The following is a 25,550-nucleotide window of genomic DNA, read 5'->3' as shown; positions in this document are numbered from 1 at the left end:
TGTAAGCCACCATAAAACAATGCTGCACAGATCAAAGTGCAGAGGCCGACTGAGTTCTGCCTTTAAAAAGGAGAACCTGACTGAGTCTTGGAATAATATATATGACCACGTTTTTTCGGACCTGCCAACAAACAAATTTCCACAAACCACAAGCATCATTTGCATTCAGTCCAAACCAAATGTGGTTCAATGTGACAGCTGAATGGCTGCCGGTATGGTCGGGTGCTCAAGTAGAACGGCTAGAAAATCCATAAAGACTGGCAGGAGGTGCTTGTTTGTAATGTTGAGTTCAAGCCAAGGCTTTGCACTGGATTGGTTTGTAGTGAAGTCTCTAAAGATTTTTGGGGGATTTCACAGTACTTATGTTCAGTCTTGAAGTGTGCAAATAAGGTGATAAGGGGTCCCAGTGGTTCGTATGGTTCACTTGACAATGAGGATCCCTCGTACACAAATACCGAGCAAGCTAGTACAAGAACGAAAGCAGAGTACACCAAGTTATTTTCCACACATCATAAAAGACACGAATGACCTGGAGCTGCTCCAAGCATTTTAACAACACTCCACCAAGCAAAAATGAAATCCAAGGTACAGTGTGTATTTAGTCAACAAGCAACCGGCAGTCCAGCACAAAAGCCTCAGTATTCAACTTCTCACCAAATCCCTGCTGTTTGCTTTCATAAAAATAAAACGACATATAGGGAAGAAACAAAAAATGTGCTGTGTACAAATGTACAGGCTGAAAGAACAGCAATCATTGAACAAACTTTTATTCAGACAAAAAGCAAATCATGTTTCTATTATCCTACCTGTCGATGTACAGAAGTGATGGGGCGGCCATCCTGCTCCTTCACCACAAAACACAATGAGCCCCAAAAAAATCAAAACAACACAGAGAATGAAGCAGCGAGTGGTTGATCTTTGAAAGTAGTAATGGGTAAACACAGGAGAGCAAAAACTCCTGACTAAGTACAAGCTCTCCCTGAGTTCAGACTCATTGCTTCCACCGAGAGTCTAACGCAAGTCCCCCACAGCCACCGGACTCAGGCAGAGTGAGAATGTGAAGAAACTGCTGCTCCTCGGAGTCCCCCCGCCCCCCCTCCTGGGTGTGAGACGCAGGAATCTGAAGGGCACTCAGGGAATGAGTAACTTCTCCATGTGAGCGAGGAGTGATAACAGAGAGATAACTTGACAGAATGAGAGGGAAATGGGGATTTAAAGGAAGTACTGCTACTTCACACATCACACTGAATCGAAAAATCAATTACAGTAAACAATAGTTTACACTGTGAGCATAACGAATTAAATTTAATAGTCATCCCTGTTAGTGGCCACAAGGGGATCTTGTATGTCGACTCACATATTTCTAGGGTTAACCAGTGTTGGGAAGGTAACTTATCAAATATTCATAACACATTACTCTTTAAAAATAAAAATCACATGACTCAACTAGAATGGCACAGAGTAAAGCTCATGCCACCGACAAGGTCCAACAGTCGCATTCAATTTAGACAAGCTGCACTAAATAATCTCCAAACTATGCCTGAATTGTTGGACTCTGCGCCGACGAAAGCCATCGGCCAGAGGCCTTATGTTTTCGGGTTGTCCGTCCGTCTGTCCAATTCCCACGAACGTGATATTTCAAGAGTGCCTTCAGAAAACTTAAATATTCACTTAGACTCAAAGAACTCATTACATTTTGGTGGCCGACGGTCACAAAGTCAAGGTCATGTGACCTTATGTTGTTTTGAACTTAATATATCAGAAATACCCAAAGCAAATTTCATTACATCTGGCATTAACATTCACTTGGACTCAGTGATGACCTTAATAGAATTTGGTGGCCAAAGGTCAAGGTTACAGTGGCCTCACAAAGCATGTTTATGTTTCTCTTTAGCATTACATCTTAAGATCAGCTTAAGGGAATGTTTTCAAATTTGGTAAAATCTTTCACTTGGACTGAAAGATAAACTGTCATTTGTGATTATCCTCTGAGCGCCATGAATGTCTGTACCACATTTAATTACAAACCATCCAATAGCTGTTGAGATTGTTGTGTCTGACTTACAGACCAACACTGCCAAGCATACAGCCAATGCTAAAGCTGGTAATGTGGCTATAAAGTAACAGGACAATCTAAAATGTAATTTTGTATTCACCTGTGTCTGTTCTATCAATTTAACAATCAATACCATCATCAGTATCAGCCACAGCATAATTACTGGTCATTATCAAATTATATAACAGCCCTGCAATAACTAAGTGTTATGTTTGGTTTTTTTACAACTTGCAGTTTATTACTTGGTGCTGTAACGCTACAATAACATTGTTAAATTACAGATTATGAAGCAATCTGTCTTAAAACCTTGAGGAAAATCTTGACATCAAATCAGTGAAAGGAAATGACGGGTCTTTCTGATAAGGTTTGTTAGGGCTACATGTGCAGAGGCAAGAGAGTGTGAAAACAACTTTTGCTGAATTTTGAGTAACATTTTAAAACTAGGGCTGTGAAGCAGCACTGTGTGGGCCCAAGCACTTGCGAATTTGGGACCTGATGCGGCAACGGGAGGAGGGCGGACAGGGTCCGGGAGAAACGGCAACGCATTGCGTGCGTTTTGCGCTCCGTGGGAATGATAACCACGGACTTTGTTGCTCTACACGTGTACAACTGTGCATTACTACTCCTCAAAAGACTCATGGTCGCCACGTGCCTCAAGCTGTTGTCTTGCCTGATTGTACCAATGGTGTGGTGCGTTTTCTCTTACATTGAGTAGCAGGTTGTCTCTACGCCACTAAGACAAGATCGCTCTGTCCCAGCTCTCTATTTGTCAGTCCAGCACAGTTGCCTTGACGGTTCAGGAGATTCAATGAGATTGTGTCCTTTGGGCTCATTTTGTTCTCCTGGTGATTTATATTATTCTTAAAATGACCACTAAATGGACTATGTCATATAGTGATTGATTATAGTGATTTAATGACTGGACGGGGTTTGTACTGTTGTTACAGTAATAAGCTGGAAGCTTTTTACTATGAAGTTCGGCAGTGCAGGCCATTCACCATCAAAATAATGATCATAGTCAAGATCAATGCCAGGCCTGATCTTGGCTGTGTAATAGCTGTAAAGGCTGCTGTTACACACATGTAGTTTGAGGGACATTGAACAAAGTACACTGAAGTTACAGCAATTCCGTGTGTCATGGCGGCACGTTGAAATTTGACGCCACTCCACTAACATTGTGTTCAATGAAAATTCACAGTTTTGATAAGACTTCATCAATGTCTTGAGGACCTTCTGACAAAGTTTGACATGGTTGCGGCCAATGGACGAGGAGGAGTACATCAAAGTGTATGATGTGCAAAAAACAAGACATTTCCTGTTGCCACCACGGGGCACTGTGATTTTAAGTCATGATTTATGTGTAGATGTCATCAGGCCATGACTCTTTTCATACATGTCCAGTTTGGAGTCGATTGGACCATGTGTGTCCGAGATACAACAACCTTGTGTTTTGATGGCGACTCATCAAAATTTCGTCCGAAATGGCCACTAAATCCAAAATGGCCAACTTCCTGTTCCACTAATTGTATTGGTGCCAGGGACATTTTGTTTAGTCCGGTCATGATACACGTGTGTACCCAATTTCTTGAAGATCGGTTAAACCAGACAGAATTGCTGCGTTTTAGGAGGCGCTGTTGAGCAATTTGCAAGGGCCATTTGTAATTCTTCCAAAATACGTAAATGTTCACCAGGCCTGACGCACCCGTGAAAATTGGTGAGTTTGAGTATGTTCAAGATGTCAAAAATGCAATTATTTTTCCTGAATAATCAAAGGAAAAGCAATAGGGCCTTCTGTGCTTGGGCTCTAATAACAGGTCGTATTATAAACTCACCACCATTGTGCAATACTACAAATTCATAGTGGAGGAAAAGACTCTGTGGGTGAAGCAAAGTGCAGATAAAGGATCTTGTTTGTTTAAGAGCAACAGGCGGAACACTTCCCTGGTCGTTTGCTACTCTTCAAGAGAATCTAAGAAGGAATCCACAAGGTTACCACACCCCCAAACATACAGTCACAGGATTGGGAAGTGACACTTTCTACATGGAAGAATTTTCATAACCTGAGATAGTGTGTGGTCCCACAGTGCCGCCAACCAGTTTCTTAGCAAAATATGTTGTCCTACTTTGTTTTCTCAGCTAAGATGGTGCTAATTAGGAACTTTCCTTTCCTCGAGAGTATAAAATAATATTGGTTCCAACGACCAGACTTTATTATTAGATGTGCCCACGCGTTGGTCTCTGTCATTAATCTCACTGTCTTTGATTTGGGACAACTTTTGCTCTATATAAATACAATTACTTAAACCTAAACTTTCCAAATGCTGTAACATATTGAGCCGAGGAGAGGGTCATGTTCTGGAGAAAATGTAATACGCAAGAGAGGAGGGAGGGGACAGGATGTCTTGGCTAAGCGAGTTTGTAAAACATTGAGCAATGTTCGCTTCTGTAAGGCTACAATAAGGTCTTCAGCAAAGAGTCTAATGAGAGGAAGTAGAGAATGCGTAATCATCTTGCTTAGGCTGCCTACATTTGACTGTGTAGACAATAGAATGAATAATAGTGACATATTCAATCGCACGAATTGAATCAAAAATAAAACAACGATCGAAATCACGCTTGTAAAAATATGGTTGGTTTTTAAAGACTTATGCTGAGTCTTATGTGAACTCACCTGTTGAATAAGCTAGCTAGAGGTCCAAGTTTATTTTGCCTGACAACTTCTTCCTGCTGCATGACACCTGACCCCGGGTAGGGTCGCCCTGGACTCCATACGTCTCTGGGGTCCCCTGGAGAGGACGACAGCGTGACATCTGAGAAGTGAGCGGTGCCACTGTCGTCTGTCTCCAAGGTGACAATGGCGCTGGAGTCAGACGTGACGGTGAAATCCAAGATGTCTTCGTTGGAGACCGACAGCTCGGTGCTCATGCTGGACACGCTGCACACAGAGATGTCATCGCTACGATTTAAGGCTCCGCCCCCGAGACCCATACCTGTGGGGGCTGATATTCTGAGGGTGGGGCTGAAGAGGCGGATCGAGTCATATCCGCTGCGAGGGAAGGTGGAGGATTTGCGGATGGTGTTGTCATTATTCAAAGGTAAAGTGGCAGGGGAATCATGACTGGCATCCAGGATGAGGCCTGCGTCGCCTGGGCGTTGGTGGCTATGAAGGATGGGCTCGGGAGGGTTTATCTCGAGAGTGGGTATACCTGAGTCCTGGGAAGTCAAGCTGTGGCTGTCCAGGTCTGAGTAGCTTTTCTGTGGGCTGCTGTAGTAGGTGGGGGTAGAGGAGCAGGATGGCTTGTAACTGGGCAGGACGGGTTTGCGGTGTGGGGTTGTGCTGGCTTCATGACAGTGATGGTTGGTGTTATCATGGAGGTCAGGGGCAGTCAGATCTTTGACCACAGAGCCGTTCTCCACTACGGCTTCTCCAGACACACCTTCAAAAGAACATGACTGAATTAGTTCTTGATTTTATATATTTTTTAAAGATCCAGGATGTTTCTAAATCGGGGGCCATAAAAAGGGGCCACAATTTAAACAGAGGGGCCAATTTTACTGAATACATTTGTTAAATCCACATTAAAACATTACTGCCATCAATTCCACTGATAAACTGTTAAGGCCAGTAAAGCACAGGTCACCTATGATTGCATTAAAGCAGAAGGTAACCAACAGGTCGATGGACATATTCAACAGATAAACATTGCACATGGTTCACAGCAGAATAAACATTGAAAATTAAATGTTTATCTGTCGAATATGTCACAAATAAATATTTGCAACACTTCCTGTATTTAAAGTCACTGTAGTTATCTCCTGCAACCATATTTATATATATGTCTCACATTTCCTGTGTCTGTATAATATGCAATATCATTCCACAACAATAATCAAAACTAATAAAAATCAATCTCCAACAATTTAGATGATTGATTTATTTGTTATGAATGAATAAAAATACAAATGTGAGGATTTGCTGCTTTTCTCTGTTTGATATCAGTATAAATTCAATATTGTGAGATTATTTTTAAATAAGTCACATAAACACGACGCCTTCAGCTCTACTGCATTGTAGCAAGGATAATTACTAATCATGCAGAGCAGGCCCCGGGGATTCACCTTCTGGCAGTTCGTTTGAGTAATTGCTGATTTGTTTAGTAATATTGTCTGCACCACAGAAGCAAAATACAAGGGGACACTTGAATAATTACATTATATTAAGGTCTCCTCTGGGTTGCATCTAAGAATTAACCCTTCAATGTTTCCGTGTATCTTGTGCTCATCTAGTACATTAAATAGATTTATGCTTAAATCAGGTCACCACAAACTGATTATAATTACTAAGTGATATATACAATGCAGAGAATGTGGACGTGAACAGAGGCCAACTCATTTCTGCTCCAGGAACACACTTAATCTGCCCTGGTTGTGATTCATGCTATTTTATAAACAAACCAATCATCAGTCTACAAATTGACAAAATATGATATTATTAAAAGGGCTTCTGCTAATTAATCAGGGTCTTTAGATTCATACGAGTGTAGGAGCCTTGTGAGATGAAACCTAATCCCACAGTAACCAGGCTGTAACTGGAGTCTGCTGTGTAACATGAACAGGGCTCCAGCAGGGCTACACCATGCTGTAACTCCAGCTGGGAAGCTAAGCTTTTAGCTCGTGTCTATAAGCTCTCGAGCTGCATTAATTCAACTCCTGCCTCTCAGGGACAGACACATTCCCACCCCATCAGTTACACACTTCATATCCATTTGACAGAACTCGGACACGACACTAGAGTTGTAGCTAGCTGTGTGTGCCGTGGAGGTGTTCTGTTGTTGGACAAAACAAGGGGGAAATAAGGGCTTTGAAAACACGCACACTCACACTGTTGTTGTCAAGAACTTCAGTGGAGTTTGCAGTAACAATAGTTTATCTGAGCTCTGCACTGGGATGTTGTTTCAACACAGAAGCAAAAAGGAGCTGGAGAGCTACAAACCATTAAATCTTGTTTTCTCTACGAGGTGCGACTTACTTTCTTCGTCAATGTAACCCAGAGTCACTCCAAAATTTGCCTGACAAATTCTCTCAGAGATGATGCTGTAACTGAGAGCACGGTGAAACCGCTGAAAAACCCCAACACGGGGTCTCGTGTACTGGTTGACACACAAATCCAGATTCTTGCCCAAGCTCTAAACCCCGACCTGCAGGTGGTCATGTGAGCCTGACCGACTTTGTCCCAAAACACAGCAACAGGTTCGTCCTGTGCCACAGTGGAAATAATGTACAACAAGGGCTCACCGATGAATTACAGGCTGTTTACATACTCTTTGATATTATAATCACATTGTACTTAATTCAAAATGTGATACTGTACCACTCATGAGGCTTTAATCACTAAGGAGTGAACAACGTGAGGGCCAAACCCAGGCATGTTTTGAGCTGCTGCTCTTATTGTCGGCTTTGTTGAGCCACCTATTTGAGTGCACACACAATCCCAACACCATTATCAACAGGCACAATGAGGGGAACGCAACTTAACCATCATCTTTTCTTCATAATGGAAACCATCACCAATTGTGACACGTGACGAAAGGCCAAGGAAGATACAATACTATTCAATTTTTAAAAGTGGCCCTTCTTCAGCCAAAGATCAGAATGAATGGAGTAATATTACGGGGGCACATTAACTGAAAGAGGTTTTCAAATGTATGAGGCTGTTTTTCAGTGCAGCTGCATTTCACACATCTATTTTCATTCAGAATCACTTTCTGGCCCGACAGAGGATATGACCTCACATTTTAACTTGTGTGTCAGATGTATGTTGAACTTTAGAGCCTGACACAAAACCGCACGGTTAAAGTGTGGAGTTAAACGTTTAAACAGTCTCCCAGCATGCCCCAGTGCAGACTGGATTCTGCCCAACTAAAGACTGGTTTCAAATAATTCCCTAAGAGGTATATTGGTGGTTTAGTTATAAATGTATACCTCAGGAAATGGCCTTTGGCAAATGAAAAGTAGGCCGAAATCTACACTGATATTAAATAAATCCTAAATGCTAAGTGTTGTGGTTGATCAACGGGGTAAAGCTACAATATTTAGGGCCGCATTTATCTTTGTTGATTTTTGTCAAAGGAGTTTGGTGCGATGTTAGCAGGGAAGAACAGCAAGTGCAGTGTCGGGCTTGTGAGTTCGCGTGTTTCTTGCGAACATTCATCCGTCGCGGCGACTCACCGCAGCGGCTGTCCCTCAGCTCCTGGCCGGTCGTGTTCGCCATGCCGCCCGGGGCCGGGGGGGATGCTACAGGTGGGTGGCAGGTGTGCGCTCCATGGTGATGCTGTGACTACCGCTGCTGCTGCTGCTCCTCCATCATCTCCTCCTCCTCCTCCTCCTCCTCTAACGCTGTTCGGTGAACACACACGGTGTCGGACAGCTCAACGGACGGACGCACAAACCCCACTCGCATTCAAGGGCCGGTGAACACAAACGCCGCGGACAAACCGGACTCTCTCGCCGGACGCACTTGCCGCTGCCGCCCGTTTCCTCTCCAGCTCTTCCTCAACACACACCAACTTTAAGTTGAAACACGACGGACATTTCCTCTGTTCCGTCCCGCGGCATCAACACGGGAGAGGAGATTCTTCCCTGGCGTTAAACGAACTGTGCGACCGGGCACATCTTTTTTTTTTTTACGAGTTTATCCGGTATCGTAAATATTTCATACCTGTCTCCGAGCTTCCGCCGCCATTTTAAAACAAACTTGTGTGCAGGGAGTGCGGTGTAATCGAGTGGAGAATGCTCACCGTCGATGGATTCACCTGTCTGGACCTGCAGACATTAATAATCGACCGCACAACAACCGTGGACAAAATATAAACAACCCGAGTTTCTCTCTTCGAATACTGAACTCTACAGATCCTCTACTTTTAGTGTCATTGCATTGGCTTTTTATTTATTACATTAGATGATATGTCTTCTAAGTTTCTCTTTTACTTCTTCTTTACTGAAAGAACATTGCTGTTGTTGGTGTTGACGTTTATCAAAATGAATGAACATCTAATAAGCATGACTAAACTTCAGTTAGTTATAAGTGCAGGTGTAGATGTAAATATACAGTGCAAAACAAAATAATACAATATCTACTGTTTCCCATTTCAGGCCCCAAAACAATGATTTGTGAAATTTCAATATTAAATGTGCAATATTACAATATTGTTACACTATATTGTTTACAATGTATATATTACTTTCTAATTTTTTATATTTCATGGTGTCTATATTGTTTTTTTATATTTTATTACTAGTATGTATTTCACTATTTCTCTCAGGTGGGACCAGTAAAAGATCATCTCATCTGTAAGACCTTGGGACGTAAAGTTGACATATTGACTGAAACACGTCATCTGTTCATCATATTCAGTCCATTTGTGCCTTTATTGTATGAATTCACGTGGTTGTAAATATATAAAATACACAGATGGGCAACCAAAAATATGCATATCTTTGAAATTCAGTTTTCAAAACATGTAGAAGAAATATCACTTCAGTTTTGTTTTATTTTTAAATAATCACTTGAGAATTACTTGTGACACAAAGTATTTCAAGAAATATTCTGATTCTCTTTCCTATTAAAAAGTAATTAAGTAATTTTGTTTTTGTTTTAAGGATGTAATAGAAGTCATCAAACAGTACATTGTGTAGCCCTTTAGGGGAGGAGCGGTCTCTCCTGCACTATGGTCCTACAGCATCCTCACCCTGCCCTCTAGTGTCACCAGGTGGTTGTTGAGCTAAATGCAGCTCCTTCCATTCGCAGTAGTCACCACCATGGCATATGTACCGAATAATTAACTAAATAACAAGTGTAAAAGAAGGACAGGGAAGTTCACAGGTTGAGGTTTGGTTTATTCCTTTATTAGATGTTAAGAAAATCCACAATGAAACAAAATAATTTACTCTGGGTGTACATGAAATTAGAACAACACAGCTACTCGGGGGGGCAGATGGGCTTTAGGAACACAGAGGTGGGGTGAGGGTGAAGGGCCATCATCTAGGGGGGAATGAAAGACGAGGAAAACACAATGTTTTCAGTGCAGGATATGTTCTTCGAACCATAGTGCAATTGAAACTCTGCCACCCAATCAGTGTCGTTCCAAATGCGTATACCCTCACTGAATACATTTTCTCGTCATACGCTGTTTTTTTTCTTCTTTTTTCCTTTCTCTTTTTTTTTTTTTTCTTTAAATACGGCCTATCAAAATGGAAGAATTAAATGAGGAAAGGTGTGATGCGTTCCTTTCAACTCCCAATAAGTGCCTTTTGTGACTCAGCCTCTTGCATACATTCACACACACACAAACACACGCACACAAACACACAAACACGCACACGCACACACACACCGCACACGCATCACATTCTTTCACTCATTGACACAACCTCACTCATAATATTTTTTTCTTCAACCAAAACTATTTTGTTCAACCCAACATAAAAAGATGGAGTGTGATGTTTGCATGCTCCTTTTTTAGAGACATTCCTTGGTTTGGTTTTTTTCTCAGATGTCCCTCACTCATAAGTTATCAACATGCAAAATGAACTGAATGACTTCTCTTCATATACTGTTGAATGTTTACATGCGCCAAGGAATTGCATAGGACTCAGGGTTTTTGGGATCCCCCTCCGCATTGCTTATGCAATCTCAATGGCTTAGTTCTTTTTTGTTTTTTTTCCTAAACCTATAGCTCAAAATGAACAACAGTCCTCTCTGTGGTTTGCTGGGAGAGAACTGTCAGTAATTTCTGCTCTACAATCAAAGAAATGTTTTACATTAATGCACTGTCACAGGTCCGAGTGTAGATTATGCAGTTATGCTTATAAAAAATTCCTGAGTGTCTGATGACTGTCAAAGAAATGGGACAAGACCCTGAAGTTGAGTACCTTTCATTCAGCTACTGGGGGTTAGGGTGGCATCGGATTGAGGGGAAGAAAAAAAAACCGCCGTGGGCCTTTACTCTTTGCATTTGTCAAAACGAGGAAGCCACTTCCAAAGCCATGCTCGGAATAGAGACACCTTCACCTGCGACAGTGCATTACAGCAAGTCTGCTTACTCTGCCGACATATTTCTAATTACTCATTAATGGAGGGATGGTTTGAGTTCATCTGTGCTTCAGTATCAAAGTATGAGACAAATAAACTGCCCTGCTCCTGTCCTCAAAACCTGTTCAAAAAAATGTATCTGTAGATGCTTTAACTAAATTTCATTTTCAAAGCACAGGTCACACGAAAGGTCAGCAAACCACACCTCAACACTAATTTCTTCAGGTTTTTTTTTTTTTTTCTTTTTAATTCCTCGGACACGTTTGCATTTCTGTGAATGTGCGCATCTGCACAGGTTCACATTTCTCTGAGATAAAGTTCTCGTACACTCACTCGGAACCAGTGCCTTCACAAGTTCTATGCTGACACACACAGTGAGACATTACTTAATATTCCGACAAGATATATTGTAAACCAAAAAAAAAAAAAGAAAATACAAATAAAAACACACGTCACATGAAAAAAGCATTTGTATGTTAGTGTGATGATGTAATGTATGTTTTTGGTTTAAACATTGCCCCGCTATTTGTTTAGTTATAGATTTAGTTTAGTTGCAGCATGGACAGTTGATTCGCTCAATGCAGAATTTGTCCTTTCTGCTTGGAGACAATGGACTGAAAGGATGTGATAAAACACAAGATTTAAATACCTGCAGGGTTTTTCTGTTTCAGCTGTTACAGGCCTGACAACTAAGCAGCTACCTCAAAATAAAAACCAAGCCACATTTAGAAGAACCGCAATCAGGCAAAAGAAAAAAATAACAGTTTTTCCTCTTTTAACAACTTTCGTAAAAATATATTCATGGAGTCTTGACTGTCTGGACTACAAACAAAACTAGGCTTTGCCGTCTACGTCAGCCATATAATGGATCTTCAAAAAGATGTTTGAACATATTTATAGCACCAATAGTCTGTACCATAGAAATTACAAAAAAAAATAAAACAAAGTTTCATTCAGTTGCAACACAGGTGTCTGCAGAAATGGCTGTCGTCATGTCTTTTCACAAACTTTTTTTCTCCCCCCAAATTCTTTTACAGCGTTGCATTTCAAGTAGATTATTTGTATTTTTGCCAACAAAACTTCTTTTTGATTTCCTTTTTTAAATTATTTTTGAAGGATTTTTATTATTTTAGCCTCACAAACCGTACTAAGTCTACTACTAGCTTTTGAAAGACTATCACCATTCAAAAATCAGACTCATTTATAGTAACTTTTCACACGTGGGGAATTTACGGATATTTAGAAGAAATATGCACACATTCTCTACTTCACATTCAGAAAGTCTTCCAACCAAACTAGCTCAGTTTAACTCTCAAACTTTTACACAACTCAAAAACCCCAACATCCTTTTGTTGTCTTTCTGAACACAAGATGGAAAGTAGAGGATGCGACTGCAGTCGTTTCACACAATGTTAGGTTTAACTAGAAAAAAGGAGTGAGACTGGCTGGACAAACACACATGCACAACCATTCAGACACCACCAACTACCAGTAACCTGGTTCAAAAGCAAATTGGTGGGAACAAAACTGACAAGGATAGAAAAAAAGATTGCCCCTACTAACTAACTGAGAGACTTGAATGAGGATCAGTGTACAGAAGAATCAACTGAAATTCTAAAATGCATGTTCGCACATCACTGGCATCACTCAAAGACAGAACATATTTTTTGAGTTTTCCTATTTTTCACTCACTTCTTGTTGATCTGATTGTTGATTACACATGGATTTAAGTTAGTAAATGAAAACCAGCAGGGGTTATGTGCGAGGGGGGGGGGGGGTTGAAGGGGTGTCTCAGAAAATTAGCCTACATTAGCTTTTCCAGCTCTGAGATGACCCTGAATCTTTGCTGGTAGAGGTCCAGTCACAAAAGGAGAAGAGGGTTCCCTCTCGACGACAGGCATCCTCTGCAAAACTGGAGCTTTCATATGTTGCTGCTCCCTGGAGAAGGAAGTCAGGAAAAACTTGTTAGATTGTTACATAAGAAAATATCCACGCTGACACCGGACTGTTATACTAAACTGAACAGGACCTATATCTATTTTGTGTAAAATGTCTTCACCACATAAAAGCTTTTACCAAAAATGTGGATTCTGTTTTGATAGGTTAAATGTTTTGATGGCTCAGCAGGAGCAGCAGGAGTTTCCTAGTGTAACAGACAGACTCCCTGACACTGTATGTATACCTTTGTGCACCGTATACTGAATGGCAGGATAATATTGTGGGAATTCACACAATCAATGACTGATCGTTCTTTGTTAAAACATATCAATCAAGGTTTACAATCAAGAAAATTTATATTTTATAGATTCATCTCTTTTTCACTTTCTGTTTCTCTTTATACTGTGTCCACATCCAGATGCAAAAAAGAAATAAGACTTTTCATGACTTTTCCTGCACCACACAAATAGCAGCGGGTCATATTGTGTTCAACATTTAGTTGTTTAGTATCTTTCCTAATGATTTTAACCCTTAGAACAAATTTTGGGATTTTGATCGTCCCTTACATTGAAAAAATATATTGTCAAAGACATTAACAGTCAGTCGTTTGATGTATTGTGGAAAAAAAAGTATTGCAAATGAAATGTTAGAAATTATATATATATAATTTCTAACTTTTTTTTTCTTCCAAGAAATGTACCTGTACATTGAGATCCAGGGAAAAGGGGGGAGCAGAGTGTGGTCTGCCACCAGCACTCATCTTGCTGGTTGCCTGTTCCTCCCTGTCCACTTATATTTAACAGAGGGAACTAAACAGGACAAATGAGAAGTGGTTAAGTGTGTTTCAGTAAACGGCTGACTAAGATATCACAGGTGGAGCAGCCGACAGTAGATTGTGAAACACTCAATGGTTAGGTGTATGTTTGTGTTACAATTCTCTAGCACACTCGGCATAAATACATATTAATCTCAGGAAATTATTTCAAAGAAATCCTCACCTCTGGCACATCTCCAACAAAGTCATAAGCAATCCCATACTTGGGGATCTGACATGCTGGTGCACATAAGCAGGACTCTTTTTCTTCTGAAGATTCCTCTTTTTGAATCTTGTCGACTGAGACATCCGTCTGTCCACCAGCAGTCGATGCAGCTGCTGCCGTTTTGCAGTCTAAGCAAATTTCTTGCTCAGCGATTGGCAGGAGGGTACTGGAGCCCTCCTGTGAATCCAGAGAAGTCTGGGCACTCTTCTCCATGCCAGACTTCTTTAATCTGGGTAAAAATTTACCAGATTCCAGTTCTGACTTCCCGTAATAAGGACCCTCACATTCTGCATCCTCCTCCAGAGGTTTGAGGTCTGCCTGAGGATCATCAAAGACGTCCACCGGCGCCAGGACGGGAAAACTCATCTCCTCTTTGTCAGTCTCAGCCTCCGAATCGCTCACTCCAACAGGAGACAACTCGGAGGCCGAAATTGGTCGGAAATGGGTCCTGGGAGAAATGCGAATGGCCCTGTACTGTGTCCGGTTTATGCCATATATTCGTGGGTGGAAGGCTTCACTCTCCGAGTCCGAGCACAGAATAGATTTGGGCTTGAATCCTGGACTGAAAGAGGCCATGTCCTCAGGCTCAAAAGAACACTCAACATGGAGGACTTGAGAGAAGGGATTGTTTAGGTTGAAGGATGCGAACGGGTATTCTAAACCTTGCTCCTCACTATGCAAGCCTCCGTACGATCCAAGCAAATCTTCATGGAAGATGAAAGAAAATCCCTTATTCAATCCATCTCCGCCTCCTCTGATGGCCTGGTCACTCTGCCCAAAGGACACAAGAGGCCTCCACAGGGGCCTGTGCCCAGGGGCAAAGCAGCTGCTCCTGTTCATGAACACATCTGTGCCAGTGATGGTGAGCATGTCCGAGCTAGAAGCAGATGCAGCTGCGGCGGCACACTTGAGCAGGCTATCTTGGGTGTCACTTGGCGGCACGACAGCCCAATTTTTATCACCAGTTAGAGTCTTCAGCTCTCCATACACCCCTCCTAGGATGAATGACGTACTCTCCTTGTCAGAGCTCAAGTCCCAGGGCTTGGACGGAGTCATGTAATCCCCAGCACCATCTACCTTTGAAAGTTTGTTTTTGGCTAGGTCCTGTTCTTGTTTCTTGCCTTCCCAAAGGTGATACTCTGACCGCTGCACTGCTTTTTTCTGAGGCCCCTGAATTGGAACGCCTTTTGCCTCCACCTCCTGACAGCTGCAGCAGTAACTGCCGGACTCATCTGAGAATAGCCCCTCACTTGGATTTTCTACTCCTTGCCTTGACATTACAGATTTGCCATCTCCAATTGCAGTCCAAATGTCCTTTATTATCCCTGAGCTGTAATCATCACTCTGTTGGTTTGTGTTGTCTGAAAACATGCCAGTGCTGTACTGTTTACTCTCATCCTCTTCCAATGCGATTCCACAAATGGACTCCAATTTAGACTTTTTGGTGGTCTGATTGGATGCTGTGGCAACGCTGACCTCCTCACACTTGTGGCAAGTCTCCTCTTGCAAAAAATCCAAGATTTCGTCCTCTAGATAAGCACCAGAGAGAGGAGGGATTATACAATCAATCTCTTTGTTGCCAATTTGAGCAGCATCCTCTGTCGCAGCATTTCCTTGCTCGTTGTCTGAACGAGTCTCCTCTGAATGTGACCACGGACTGCATGTTCGAGTTGAAAGGTTAGAACAGTGTTCAGTTTCGTCAAAGGCACTATTTTTGGTCCATATTAGCAAACGAGACTGTTTATTAGAATGTGGGTCGAGACAGCTACTAGAATCTGTGTTGTTTTCGTGACCAACGGTGAGTGAGTCGCGGGGAAAAGGAAAAGTGGGACTGTCATACTGCAGCTCGAAAAGAGAGAAGCAGGATGAGTTCAAACCAGATGGTTCACCGGTGGCTTCAGAAACAGGTGGCTCCTCCACATTTCCAGATAGTTTGCTCAGGGTGAACGAAACACTATCGAGAAGAGGGGAGAGGCGAATGGGAGAGTCTCCTACGAAGCTTTCTCCATCGATATCTTCTGAAGTAGAGGGTGAATAACATCCCCACACTTGAGCCATGTTTTCCAGATCCTCCATTAAGAATCCAACAGATCCCGAAGCTTCCTGTGAGTCTGCCCGTATTGCACTTTTCCCTTGCTGCTCAAAGCCATCTAACACTAAACAACAATCTGCCTCAACGTCTCCTTGCTCTTTGCTTTTTTGTCGAATCATGCTTAAGATCCGACTCTCTTGTATTGAGTCTGAGGCACTAGTATCCAATATGGATTGATAAATATCAACTTCATAGAAGTGAGTGAATTCAGACAGATGCTTGTCATCTAAATCTCCATCCTCTGGCTGAGGGCAGCTGGAGGTCCCAGTGAGTTCAGCAGTTTCGTCTTCTGCTTCACCAGGCCCTTCCACAAAGTGCCCATCCACAAACGAGCCTGCTGCAAGGTATGCTCTCTGGTAGCTCTCATTGGCAATGCAGATTCCATGGATTCTCTCCGGCAGCCTCTCCATGTCAGTTGACATGGCAAAGCTGTCTGAAGAGTCTATCTTACTTCGATATTTTGTTTCCAGCTTGCTTTGTCTGCTGCTGAAAGGTACAAAATACTCTGTGATGGGCTCAGTATACCAAAGTGGCTCCTCCATGTACTCCTTTTTGTTTGCGGCCTCAACCCCGAACTCTTTTGCTTCCACCCAGCCTGGATCTTTACGAATCTCCTTTAGCAGCCTCTTCCCCTTTTTGTAAAGCTGTGGTTGTTTGGCAGCACCTCCGGTGACGCCGCTGCTGCTCCCCCCTGTGTTTCTTCGCTCGTCTTTGTCAATTACCTTCACCTGCAGCTTCACCTGTCCACTGTTGCGTGTTCTCTTGTTCTTTGCAGCCTCTCTGGATTTGTGCCTTATTCTAACTGCCTTGCTTCTGGATGACTTGGTGTCACCCTGGTTCCCACTTGAGCTGGAGCCCGCCTCACTAGAGCCTGACGACCAGGATCTGGGTCTGTATTTGCCCTCAGATCTGTGTCTGGTCTGTCTCTTAGAGTGGATGGTAGATTTCTCCTCCGCTGCTGCGCCACCTTGATACCGGTTTTCTTTCTCCTTCTTGCTTCGTCGTTGCTGGCCTCGTTCACTGGTGACAGTACACGCTTCTAGATTTCTCTCCTTTGCAGCTTCACCTTCACTGTTGCAATCTTTTGGGGAGGAGGTGTCCGTGCTGGTCTGTGGGGCTGCAGAGGATGATGAACTTGAGTATGCGCAGGTCTTTGCCTTGTTCCACACCGTCATGATCTCTTGGAGACAAACAGGCTTCTCTGACAAAGGAGGAAAGGCTTCATAATACCTGCAGTCAAAACAGACGAGAGAAAACTTGATTTTAATGTATTCAGAGCAGTAGCTAAATAAAAAAGTAAATATGGGTGTGTACATAATGGTACATGGTGTCCATGATGTGGCTTACATTTCCACCTGGTCCTTTGAAGAGGGGGACTCAGCTCGCTCTGGAGACTGAGAGCCATCAGATTTCTTTTGAATCTGTTTTTCCTCTGTAAAAGACATTGAACAATAAGACATCATATTAGAACAGTTATTACTCAACTTTATTTTTTAATTAAAATGTTCGATTTATGATAGTTCTGAGGAATAAAGCAAACCTTTCTGTTTGTTTTGGATGTCCTTAAGTTTAGAGCAAAGCTCTTCAACCAGGCTCTCAATTCCAGAGTTCTACACAGAAGAACAACACAAAAGACAGATTTATAGTAACATAGTGTCCAATAGGTAAGCAAGGACAAAACTCTACTAGGACCAAACTAAATATTGTGGCCAGACTTTGAGCTTGAACATTAGCTAGAATTGGTCACAGCACTTTAACATATAAACATATTGAGTGATGAAGAGATTTTGTAGTACTGTGGGAGCTGAAATAACCACAAAAGAATAATTAATTTTTCAAAGACAGACATGATGGATGTTGAAAGATCCAAGAGCCTTTGGTAAGAATGCAGAATAGCAAATAGATACTTTGACCCCATATGTGACACAAAAGAAAGAATTAAAAGGCATGGGGTTGACACACGTCAAACCACCTGACTTGTGAGAGCACAGGCATGCTTGGCGATGACTGTGCTATATTTAGCTACGGTGCAGAAATGCTTTCCAAAAAAACAACAAAAAAAGGGCTGAGCAGTAGCACAAGTGATTGCGTCACAATGTTGTGAAACCTTGAGCATTTACTACACGTTTGGCTTATTGCCTTCTCAAATCAAGCAACATCATATGTGAAAAACATAAAGGACAAGGATTGAAATAAACAAGACAGCCATGTTCAAATGTTAGCTCACTCCAAATAGCCACTGTCAAAACAAATGGCTAATCAAATCACAACAAAGCTGCTCAGTAGTATCTGTCCTGCCACACTCATAAGCTAACTCCTTTCATGTTCATTCTTCCAGAAAATAATATTCCCATTTCCTTACCATGCCACCTCATGAAAGGCAAAGCAAGCTTTTCTCCTGCCCTGTGTTTCCTCTTGCATCATTGTGCTAATGCCGGTCAGCTGACCAAGTCCGCTGCTCATTGCTGCAATCCTGTGCAGCGTGTGCTGGTTAAAAAATAGACTGCAGAGTCCAGTCCCCAGAGAAGAGCTCAATACTCCTCTTGCCTTACAAACCCTCCTCCCCCCACCTCTGTGTCACTCTCAGCCAAAGCACACCTCCCTTACTACTGCTGGCCTCAGACTAAAATGTAAGCTAATCGCTCAGTCGATTTTTCAACCTACATACAGATGACACTATTTGAAGGTTGCGTATTATAAGCAGGGAGAGCATTTGTTTGTTGTCAACTAACAACGTAGAACTGCTGACCTTAAAGGTTAAAGTTTACACCGGAGACAGCGAGGCTGCGAGGCAGCGCAGCGCCGTTCCCAAGCACGCAGCCGCCTGGCTGCTCACACGGGACGAGCATTTCTCCGCTGGTCAGCCCGCGATTCACTCACATGTGGCATTTGTCTGGATCGTTGGGACTGGGAGGCTGCAGCAGTTGCTCGGGCGCGACCGCTCGCTCTCCCGTGCGTGAGCTGGAATTTGTGTCAGCGCCACACAGCCAGCAGTGTGGAAGACTTCCGCAGTGTTCAGCACTACTGTAACACTGTGGAAGTCTTCCACACTGCTGGCTGTGTGGAAGACTTCCGCAGTGTTCAGCACTACTGTACGCCGGGTTACAGTAGTTACGCCGGGTTACAGTAGTTACGCCGGGTTAACACCGGACGCGGAAGCGCCGCAGCGAGGCAGTGCAGCGCCGTTCTCCAGCACGCAGCCGCCTGGCTGTTCACACAGGACGTGCATTTCTCCGCGCTGGTCAGCCCCATAGACTGTATATATAAGGTCAGCCCGCGATTCTGCTTTCTCCGCTTGTTGTTGTACCCGTTGAATGTCGGGGTTCGGGGGTAAATGATGGTCTTCATAGCCCCCCCCACCCCTCTCTTTCTCTCTCTGTCTGTCTGCTTGTGTGCTTGTAGTGGATGGGCAGAGGGGGACATTTAATTATGTGATTGGGAAAATTAAAACTCCAGGACAACAGAAGGGGAATACAAAGTATGGGATGCATATTTGATAATTTATAATCATATAAAATATGTAATTTATATCGTTTAAAATCATGGGGGAGAGGGGAGGGGGAGCTGGCTCATTAGCATTTAAAGGAACTGGCACTCAAAACAGGTCACTCTGTGGAGGGCTGTTTTATACAGGGTAAAAAGGGTGCTGTTTGAAATGATCCTTGTGGTATTTTGACCAAAGTATGTTACAGACATTTCATTAAGACCCCAAGGAACCATATCAACTTGTGGTAAAATGGGCATGCTATGTCCCCTTTAAAGACTCAATAGAGGAAGAGAGGTATTACTTGTGTTGTAGATGTCCTGATGTAGATATACTAGGCTCATTCTAATGTCAATAAACTTTATTTTTAGTTTCAGGGGGATATATAAGTATTAGGGCCTCTTAAAGGGGAGAAAATCGTAGAACTACGAGAATAAAGGGATAATATTAAGATACATGTAATTTTACAGGAAGAATATCAGATGATCAGCCTGTCATCTATACTAAAATAAGGAATGTGGAGAATCTTGTTAAGTTATACTTTAGTATAGATTTCACAAATAAAATACTACATCTTTTATATGGCCTTAATACTCAATCATAGTTATGCTCAAATAAAAATATAATTATCAATATTTTATTCAATGGCAAATAAATCCCCCTATCCCCACTATGAGACTCTTAACAAACTCAGACATGCAAACAGACAGTTGATTTAGATTTGCCTACTCCTGACACATTCACACTGATAACCTTTGAAACACACACACACTATCGTAGACATTACTGGATTACTTGTTGAATGGCCTAGACTTACTGGTTTCTATTCCATATAAAACAGATAAAACCAGCGAGTGAAATGAACCGATTGACATTGCGTACAACACACAGAGCCTCATGATAATGGCAAAATGCAAGAGTGGATTCAGAGGATAATAATGGACTAATATAAGAGACGTTTTATACACACCTTTAATAAACCTTTATAAGAAAGACTAACTGATTGTGCTTTTACACCTGCACTGCAAATCTAAACTTTTTTGTGACATTATTGAAGCTGTATGTGAGAATGCAAATGTCCAAATCAGTTGGACTGGACATCAGATGGACTATACCCTGCCAGCCCCGGTGAATAAACTGTGTGTAATGCCTAATTGAGCCTGTGTGTGTATAGAGCAGGTCACTTAAGGTGAGAACACACCAGACACAGACTAGCTTTGGGATTCTGCTTCACATGTGCAAGAGTAACTCCCCGATTCTTTGATTCTCCGGACATTGTCCAGCGTTCATATGAAAAAATTGTCTTGAAGGTGTGGCCACTCAGCCAAATGAGGTGACCATGCCCTTACAATTAAGATCTTCTCTTGTTCAACGCTTTGGCCTCCCACACAAACAAAGCTTCATTCACTGACTCATTGTGATTCATGCAATTAATATCTACATGACTGCACCTTAACAAGCAACAAGGAATACGACAGTAGCAGGTTTCTGGCATAATTACACAAATGACAACCCCAGTCTTCTCCATTCTGTTTTTCCTATTTTTCTTTCAAAAGCTCCATAAAAAAACAGGTCAAACAGTTTTTGGTCTGCATACCTCCAAAGCAAAAGGGGTTTAGCATAATGATTGTTTTACACCACAGACAAGTGAAGCATCATTTGACCACCACTTGAACATAATGACAATCACAGGATTACATCAAACGGGCAGAACAATGCTTACTTCATCAGATGCGGAGCGGAGGCATTGCACAGCGGCTTGTTTCTTCATTTCCTCAAGACTCAGGTCAGTCCCTCCCTTCTTCTTACTCTTACCCCATTTCTTCCCAGTTCCCTTCTCCCAGCCCAAGAAGATGTCGTTTTCCTGTCAGGCACAAACCAAGACAAGTCAGTCCCAAAGGACAAACTAGTGATATAAAGTAACATGGAAAAAGCCAAAGCAAAATAAAATCACACATATATACATAAATTTGATACATTTGTATGGGCATTTCTATACAGGTGTATGCATCATAACAATTAACACATAAATCAGGCAAATTGGATCAGAGGAGTTAGTCAGAGGTACACGAGTCATGAGATGAAAGAAAAGCCTCATTGTTAACCTCTCTTGTAAAAATGGTCTTCCTCTAACGAGGCGATTATATCCCCCACACCAACTTCCCCTCATGAATAAAACTCACTTCTAAAGCATTCGACAATACACACAATGGCAAATTATAAAAGCCTCTGACTAGACATGACATATCTCATTGAGGTTGTCGGAGCCCACCTGGTCCTGCAGGTCGTAGTCGTAACTGTCGTGCAGGAGAAGGCTGAGGACATAGCGGGTGTAAATCATGGCATCAATCCCGCACTTCTCAAGCTCCTGGCCAAGCCAGCTTTGCACAGGACCCAGTGACTGGAGAAGGGACATCTCTGAGGCAGGCAGGGGGCCTACGATGGGGTAGGGGCAGGAGAAGTTTTCAGGAGGAGCAGGACCGTCTGAATCGGTGCTCACTGGACGCATGGGACCTCAGGTGTTGGCCATTCTCAGGCGGAGCAGCATTGTGATGGGTAATTATGGGTGGTCGGTGGAAAAGGGTACGGAGAGAGGATGAGGCAGAACCTATCTGGAAGAGGGGGAAGTCACTCCAGCAGGATGCACTGAGGGAGCTCTACATGAGGAGGCATGTAGTAGCTTTTTTTTTTCTTTTTTTTTTATTGCTTTGAGCAAAAGGTTATTTTACTCGTCAGGCATGGCTTATGCTGCTGATAGTTCTCAGCTGCTGAGAAAACACAAGATGTGTTTGCGTCTCAGTCGGAGGGGTCCATTGTTTGGGTAAGGTCTCACTTCACCGGCACAACCTGAAACAGAGCAAACATACATTTACAAAGTAAATAGGTGTAAATGAGATCATTTTCCTGAAAATACTGCCCACTCAAAAGATAGGGACATCTCACATTAACATGGATGTATCTCAAACATTCACAACAAAGTTATTCACATGTAATGTTTAGTAAATGCAATCTAAAGCCACCTTTCCACTACCACCCGCTAACATCTGGCTTTTGTCTGCAGCGGAAATGGATACAATCGGCATTCACTCCTGGGTCAAATGACTCTGCAGTAGACACAGGTTTTAATCTGCTCCGGCTCTGATCGGCAGTGATGGAAACATAACACCCGGGTGAACGCACAAATTTGGCAAGACAAGGAGGTGAGGGGGCACCTCAGTTGCTGGTGCGTTCGCGACGTCGAAACTCCTCTACTGTCAAAGGGAAAGGAGTCAGTCGTCCTTACTATGTGAAGTGCCTTGACATAATGCATGTTGTGATTTGGCGCTATACATGTTTCAAGTTTTAATTTCTCTCTCTCTCTCTCTCTCTCTCTCTCTCTCTCTCTCTCTCTCGTTTAAAAAAAATCAAAAAAATGACCTATCACCAATTGAGTTTCTCTCCTAAACTAATCAGTCTTAACAAATTGTGTGAAGTCATGTCCAAGTCTTTGTAACTTAGTCCTTGCATCACAGTTCATTAAAGAGAGGATAGGATGAAACTTCATTAATCCTATATATAAAATACAATACAATGAAAAAAAAATGTAATTGAAATCCAAAATAAAGTATATTTCAAATGAAAGAAAAATACATGTATGTGTATACAGAGTAATGCAGAACCAGTGCCTAAATATACATACAAATAAGCAAGTTACATGAGACAGAGAAACTAAGAACAAAAGTGGCAGTAAGTGGAAATTATAAAAAGGCAAGTAATATGAGATATTGCACAGGGTATTGAAATATTGCACGATAAGGAATAAAACTGTAATATTACACATACTGCATGTGAATTGCATTATTTGCACACTACATATATTGAATATTCTCTGGGCTCAATAGTGTTGTTGTATACAAGCTGCTGTCTCCCCTCTCATGGTGAGGAATACACCTAAAATGTCCCGGTTAGTTTCCATGACAAAGCAAAGCGTGACATGCCGGCTCGTGTATGCGAGTGTAACTGTGCGGGGAGACGCTGTCTGTCATGTGCATGTGTCTCATATGGCAGCAGTGGGACGAGGGGGCCGACGCGACGAGCAAATGGAGGCTGTGCTCGTTTGATTGGCTGGATCGCTCGTCAGTCTCCAGTGGCACAGTATGGAGTTGCCCGTTCGAGACGTCAAAAGGGCAAAGATAAGAAGCTTTGCCGCATGCAGCCACGCAACGCCATTTCACAGAATAACGACGTGCCGGTCTGCTACATCGAGACAGCAAACAGCTGATGGGTCCGCTAGCGCCGTCGATGATTGCTAAATATGGCTGACCAGTGACAACTACAACCCAGCTGTTTCTGTGTGGATCTTAGCCCCTGACTGCCCCGTCCACATTCCAGCTTTACCCCACAATCCAGTGTTGTAATCTCTCCAACAATGTAGTCTATTTAGAGCAGAATCACGCTACTTTACTCCTGGTGTGTGTGTGTCTCCGTGCAGACCCTGACTGGTTCGCTTGTATCAACGCTGCATCGCTTGGCTACACACGGTGTTTGAGATTAATGGCTAATGTCACTATCATGTTCAATGACTACACAATCGGCGGTGAGAGGTGAAGTGTCAACCGACGCCACGCCGACTTTTAGCTGTTAACTTCGGGTTAGCAACCGTCACTTAGCAGTCAAACGGCAAGGTTAGCTCCGCCACCGACCTTTAGCTAATGTTAGCTAAGTTAGCCAAGTTAGCTCCCGGGAGCTCCTCGTCCTTTATCCAGTTTAATAATCTTAGTGATTCCTTGACATGCACCAGGCACACGACACGCGACATGTTCTGGGTTAAAGTCGTCCAGTCCCGCTGTCTCCTCGAAACCAACGAGGCCAACGCCAGTTTCCGAGTCGGGCAGGTGAGCGGAGGCTACTTGTATACGGTGACATTAAAGCCCCAACGGTTCTCCATTAAGGGGTTAGCCAAGCAGCAAACCCGCTAACGTTAGGCCAATGTGGACTTTCATTAGATAACACGGTGCCAACAGCAGCCGGGCATCTAGCAGGGAAAGCGGATTCCGTGTCAAAGTAACGTTCGCCTTCACGTCCTCTTGTTGTTGTGGCCGAGGGGGAGGAGGAGCGGCTGCCCCGGTGAACCACCACAGGACTGTCAGACGGTTTCCCCTTCAAAAATGTGCGCCATATCGTCACACGGCGAAACAGTGAACTCACTTAGACGCGGGGACACTAAGCGGAGACGCCACGGCGAGAAACGAGATGCGACACCGGGCTCAGAGGTTCACGTACCTGCCGTGGGCTGAAGTAGAGAGGAGCGGGGAAAGGGGAGCGGCTATTTCTCTCCCGCTGCCGTTCCGAGCTCAGGCTCTGGAATCCGCTGCGGTAGCATCGCGTATCATGGACGCCGACAGAAATGGCGCTGTCTTCACATCCAGCGCTTCTTCAACAACGTCAGGAAAACCGGCGACATTCGGGCTCCGGCCGCAGTGGGGTCGTCCCTCGATGACACATGCCACCTCGAGCCGCAATGTCCGCCACCGGAGGCCAGTTTCACTCCGTGCAGGGCCACTGAATGCGCCGCCCTCCGCGTTCGTATCCAGGCAACAAGGCGAACCTCCGCCGTCCTGTTCGCGTAGGTTTGATTCCTCCGCCAGAGGATTGCATCAGAAGCCCAAGTAGTGCCCCTACCCTAATGAGAGATGCTGCATAACAACACGTTAAGGTCATCACACGGTGTTTAATCAATGAGGGGGTTGAGGCTATTATAAAAAGAAAACATATATACATATTTATATGCATAATGTGATATTATGTATAATTAATACTGAATAAAACATTTCTGAATTTGTTATATTGCATTTTGTACATTGTTGCAT

At 43.0% G+C, this 25,550-nt stretch overlaps 2 protein-coding genes across 6 annotated transcripts in view; both read right to left on the bottom strand.

Moving 5' to 3' along the window:
• tbc1d14 (TBC1 domain family, member 14) overlaps positions 1-8,828 on the bottom strand; it is a 34,851-nt gene extending 26,023 nt beyond the window's left edge. The window contains exons 1-2 of one of the 2 annotated variants that reach the window (XM_035148994.2): positions 8,285-8,828; positions 4,728-5,493 (exon numbers count right to left, since the gene is read on the bottom strand). In XM_035148994.2, coding sequence (XP_035004885.2) covers positions 4,728-5,493; positions 8,285-8,327 — 809 coding nt within the window. In that variant the 5' untranslated portion in view covers positions 8,328-8,828. Of the gene's footprint in view, positions 1-806; positions 1,002-4,727; positions 5,494-8,284 lie in introns of those variants that run through there. The other variant, XM_035148995.2, reaches the window with a different exon arrangement.
• Positions 8,829-9,939: 1,111 nt separating this feature from the next.
• kiaa0232 (KIAA0232 ortholog) lies at positions 9,940-25,240 on the bottom strand. Of its 4 annotated transcripts, none has more exons than XM_035148993.2 (8): positions 24,964-25,240; positions 21,974-22,548; positions 21,425-21,565; positions 17,758-17,827; positions 17,565-17,649; positions 14,084-17,447; positions 13,786-13,894; positions 9,940-13,085 (listed from the first exon to the last, which is right to left on the bottom strand). In XM_035148993.2, exons 2-8 carry the CDS (start codon positions 22,208-22,210, stop codon positions 13,069-13,071), a joined length of 4,023 nt encoding a protein of 1,340 aa, XP_035004884.2. In that variant the 5' UTR covers positions 22,211-22,548; positions 24,964-25,240; the 3' UTR covers positions 9,940-13,068. The 4 variants fall into 4 exon arrangements, with proteins under 4 accessions (XP_035004884.2, XP_047194845.1, XP_047194844.1 ...); XM_047338889.1 differs by lacking the exon at positions 24,964-25,240 and adding an exon at positions 24,889-24,907; XM_047338888.1 differs by lacking the exon at positions 24,964-25,240 and adding an exon at positions 22,722-23,320.
• Between the last annotated feature and the right edge of the window lie 310 nt (positions 25,241-25,550).

This window comes from Hippoglossus stenolepis, chromosome 23 (genome assembly GCF_022539355.2).
Source record: "Hippoglossus stenolepis isolate QCI-W04-F060 chromosome 23, HSTE1.2, whole genome shotgun sequence".
Lineage (NCBI taxonomy): Eukaryota > Metazoa > Chordata > Actinopteri > Pleuronectiformes > Pleuronectidae > Hippoglossus > Hippoglossus stenolepis.
Note: the sequence above shows the minus strand (reverse complement) of the source record. Positions and strands in the feature narration are given on the sequence as shown.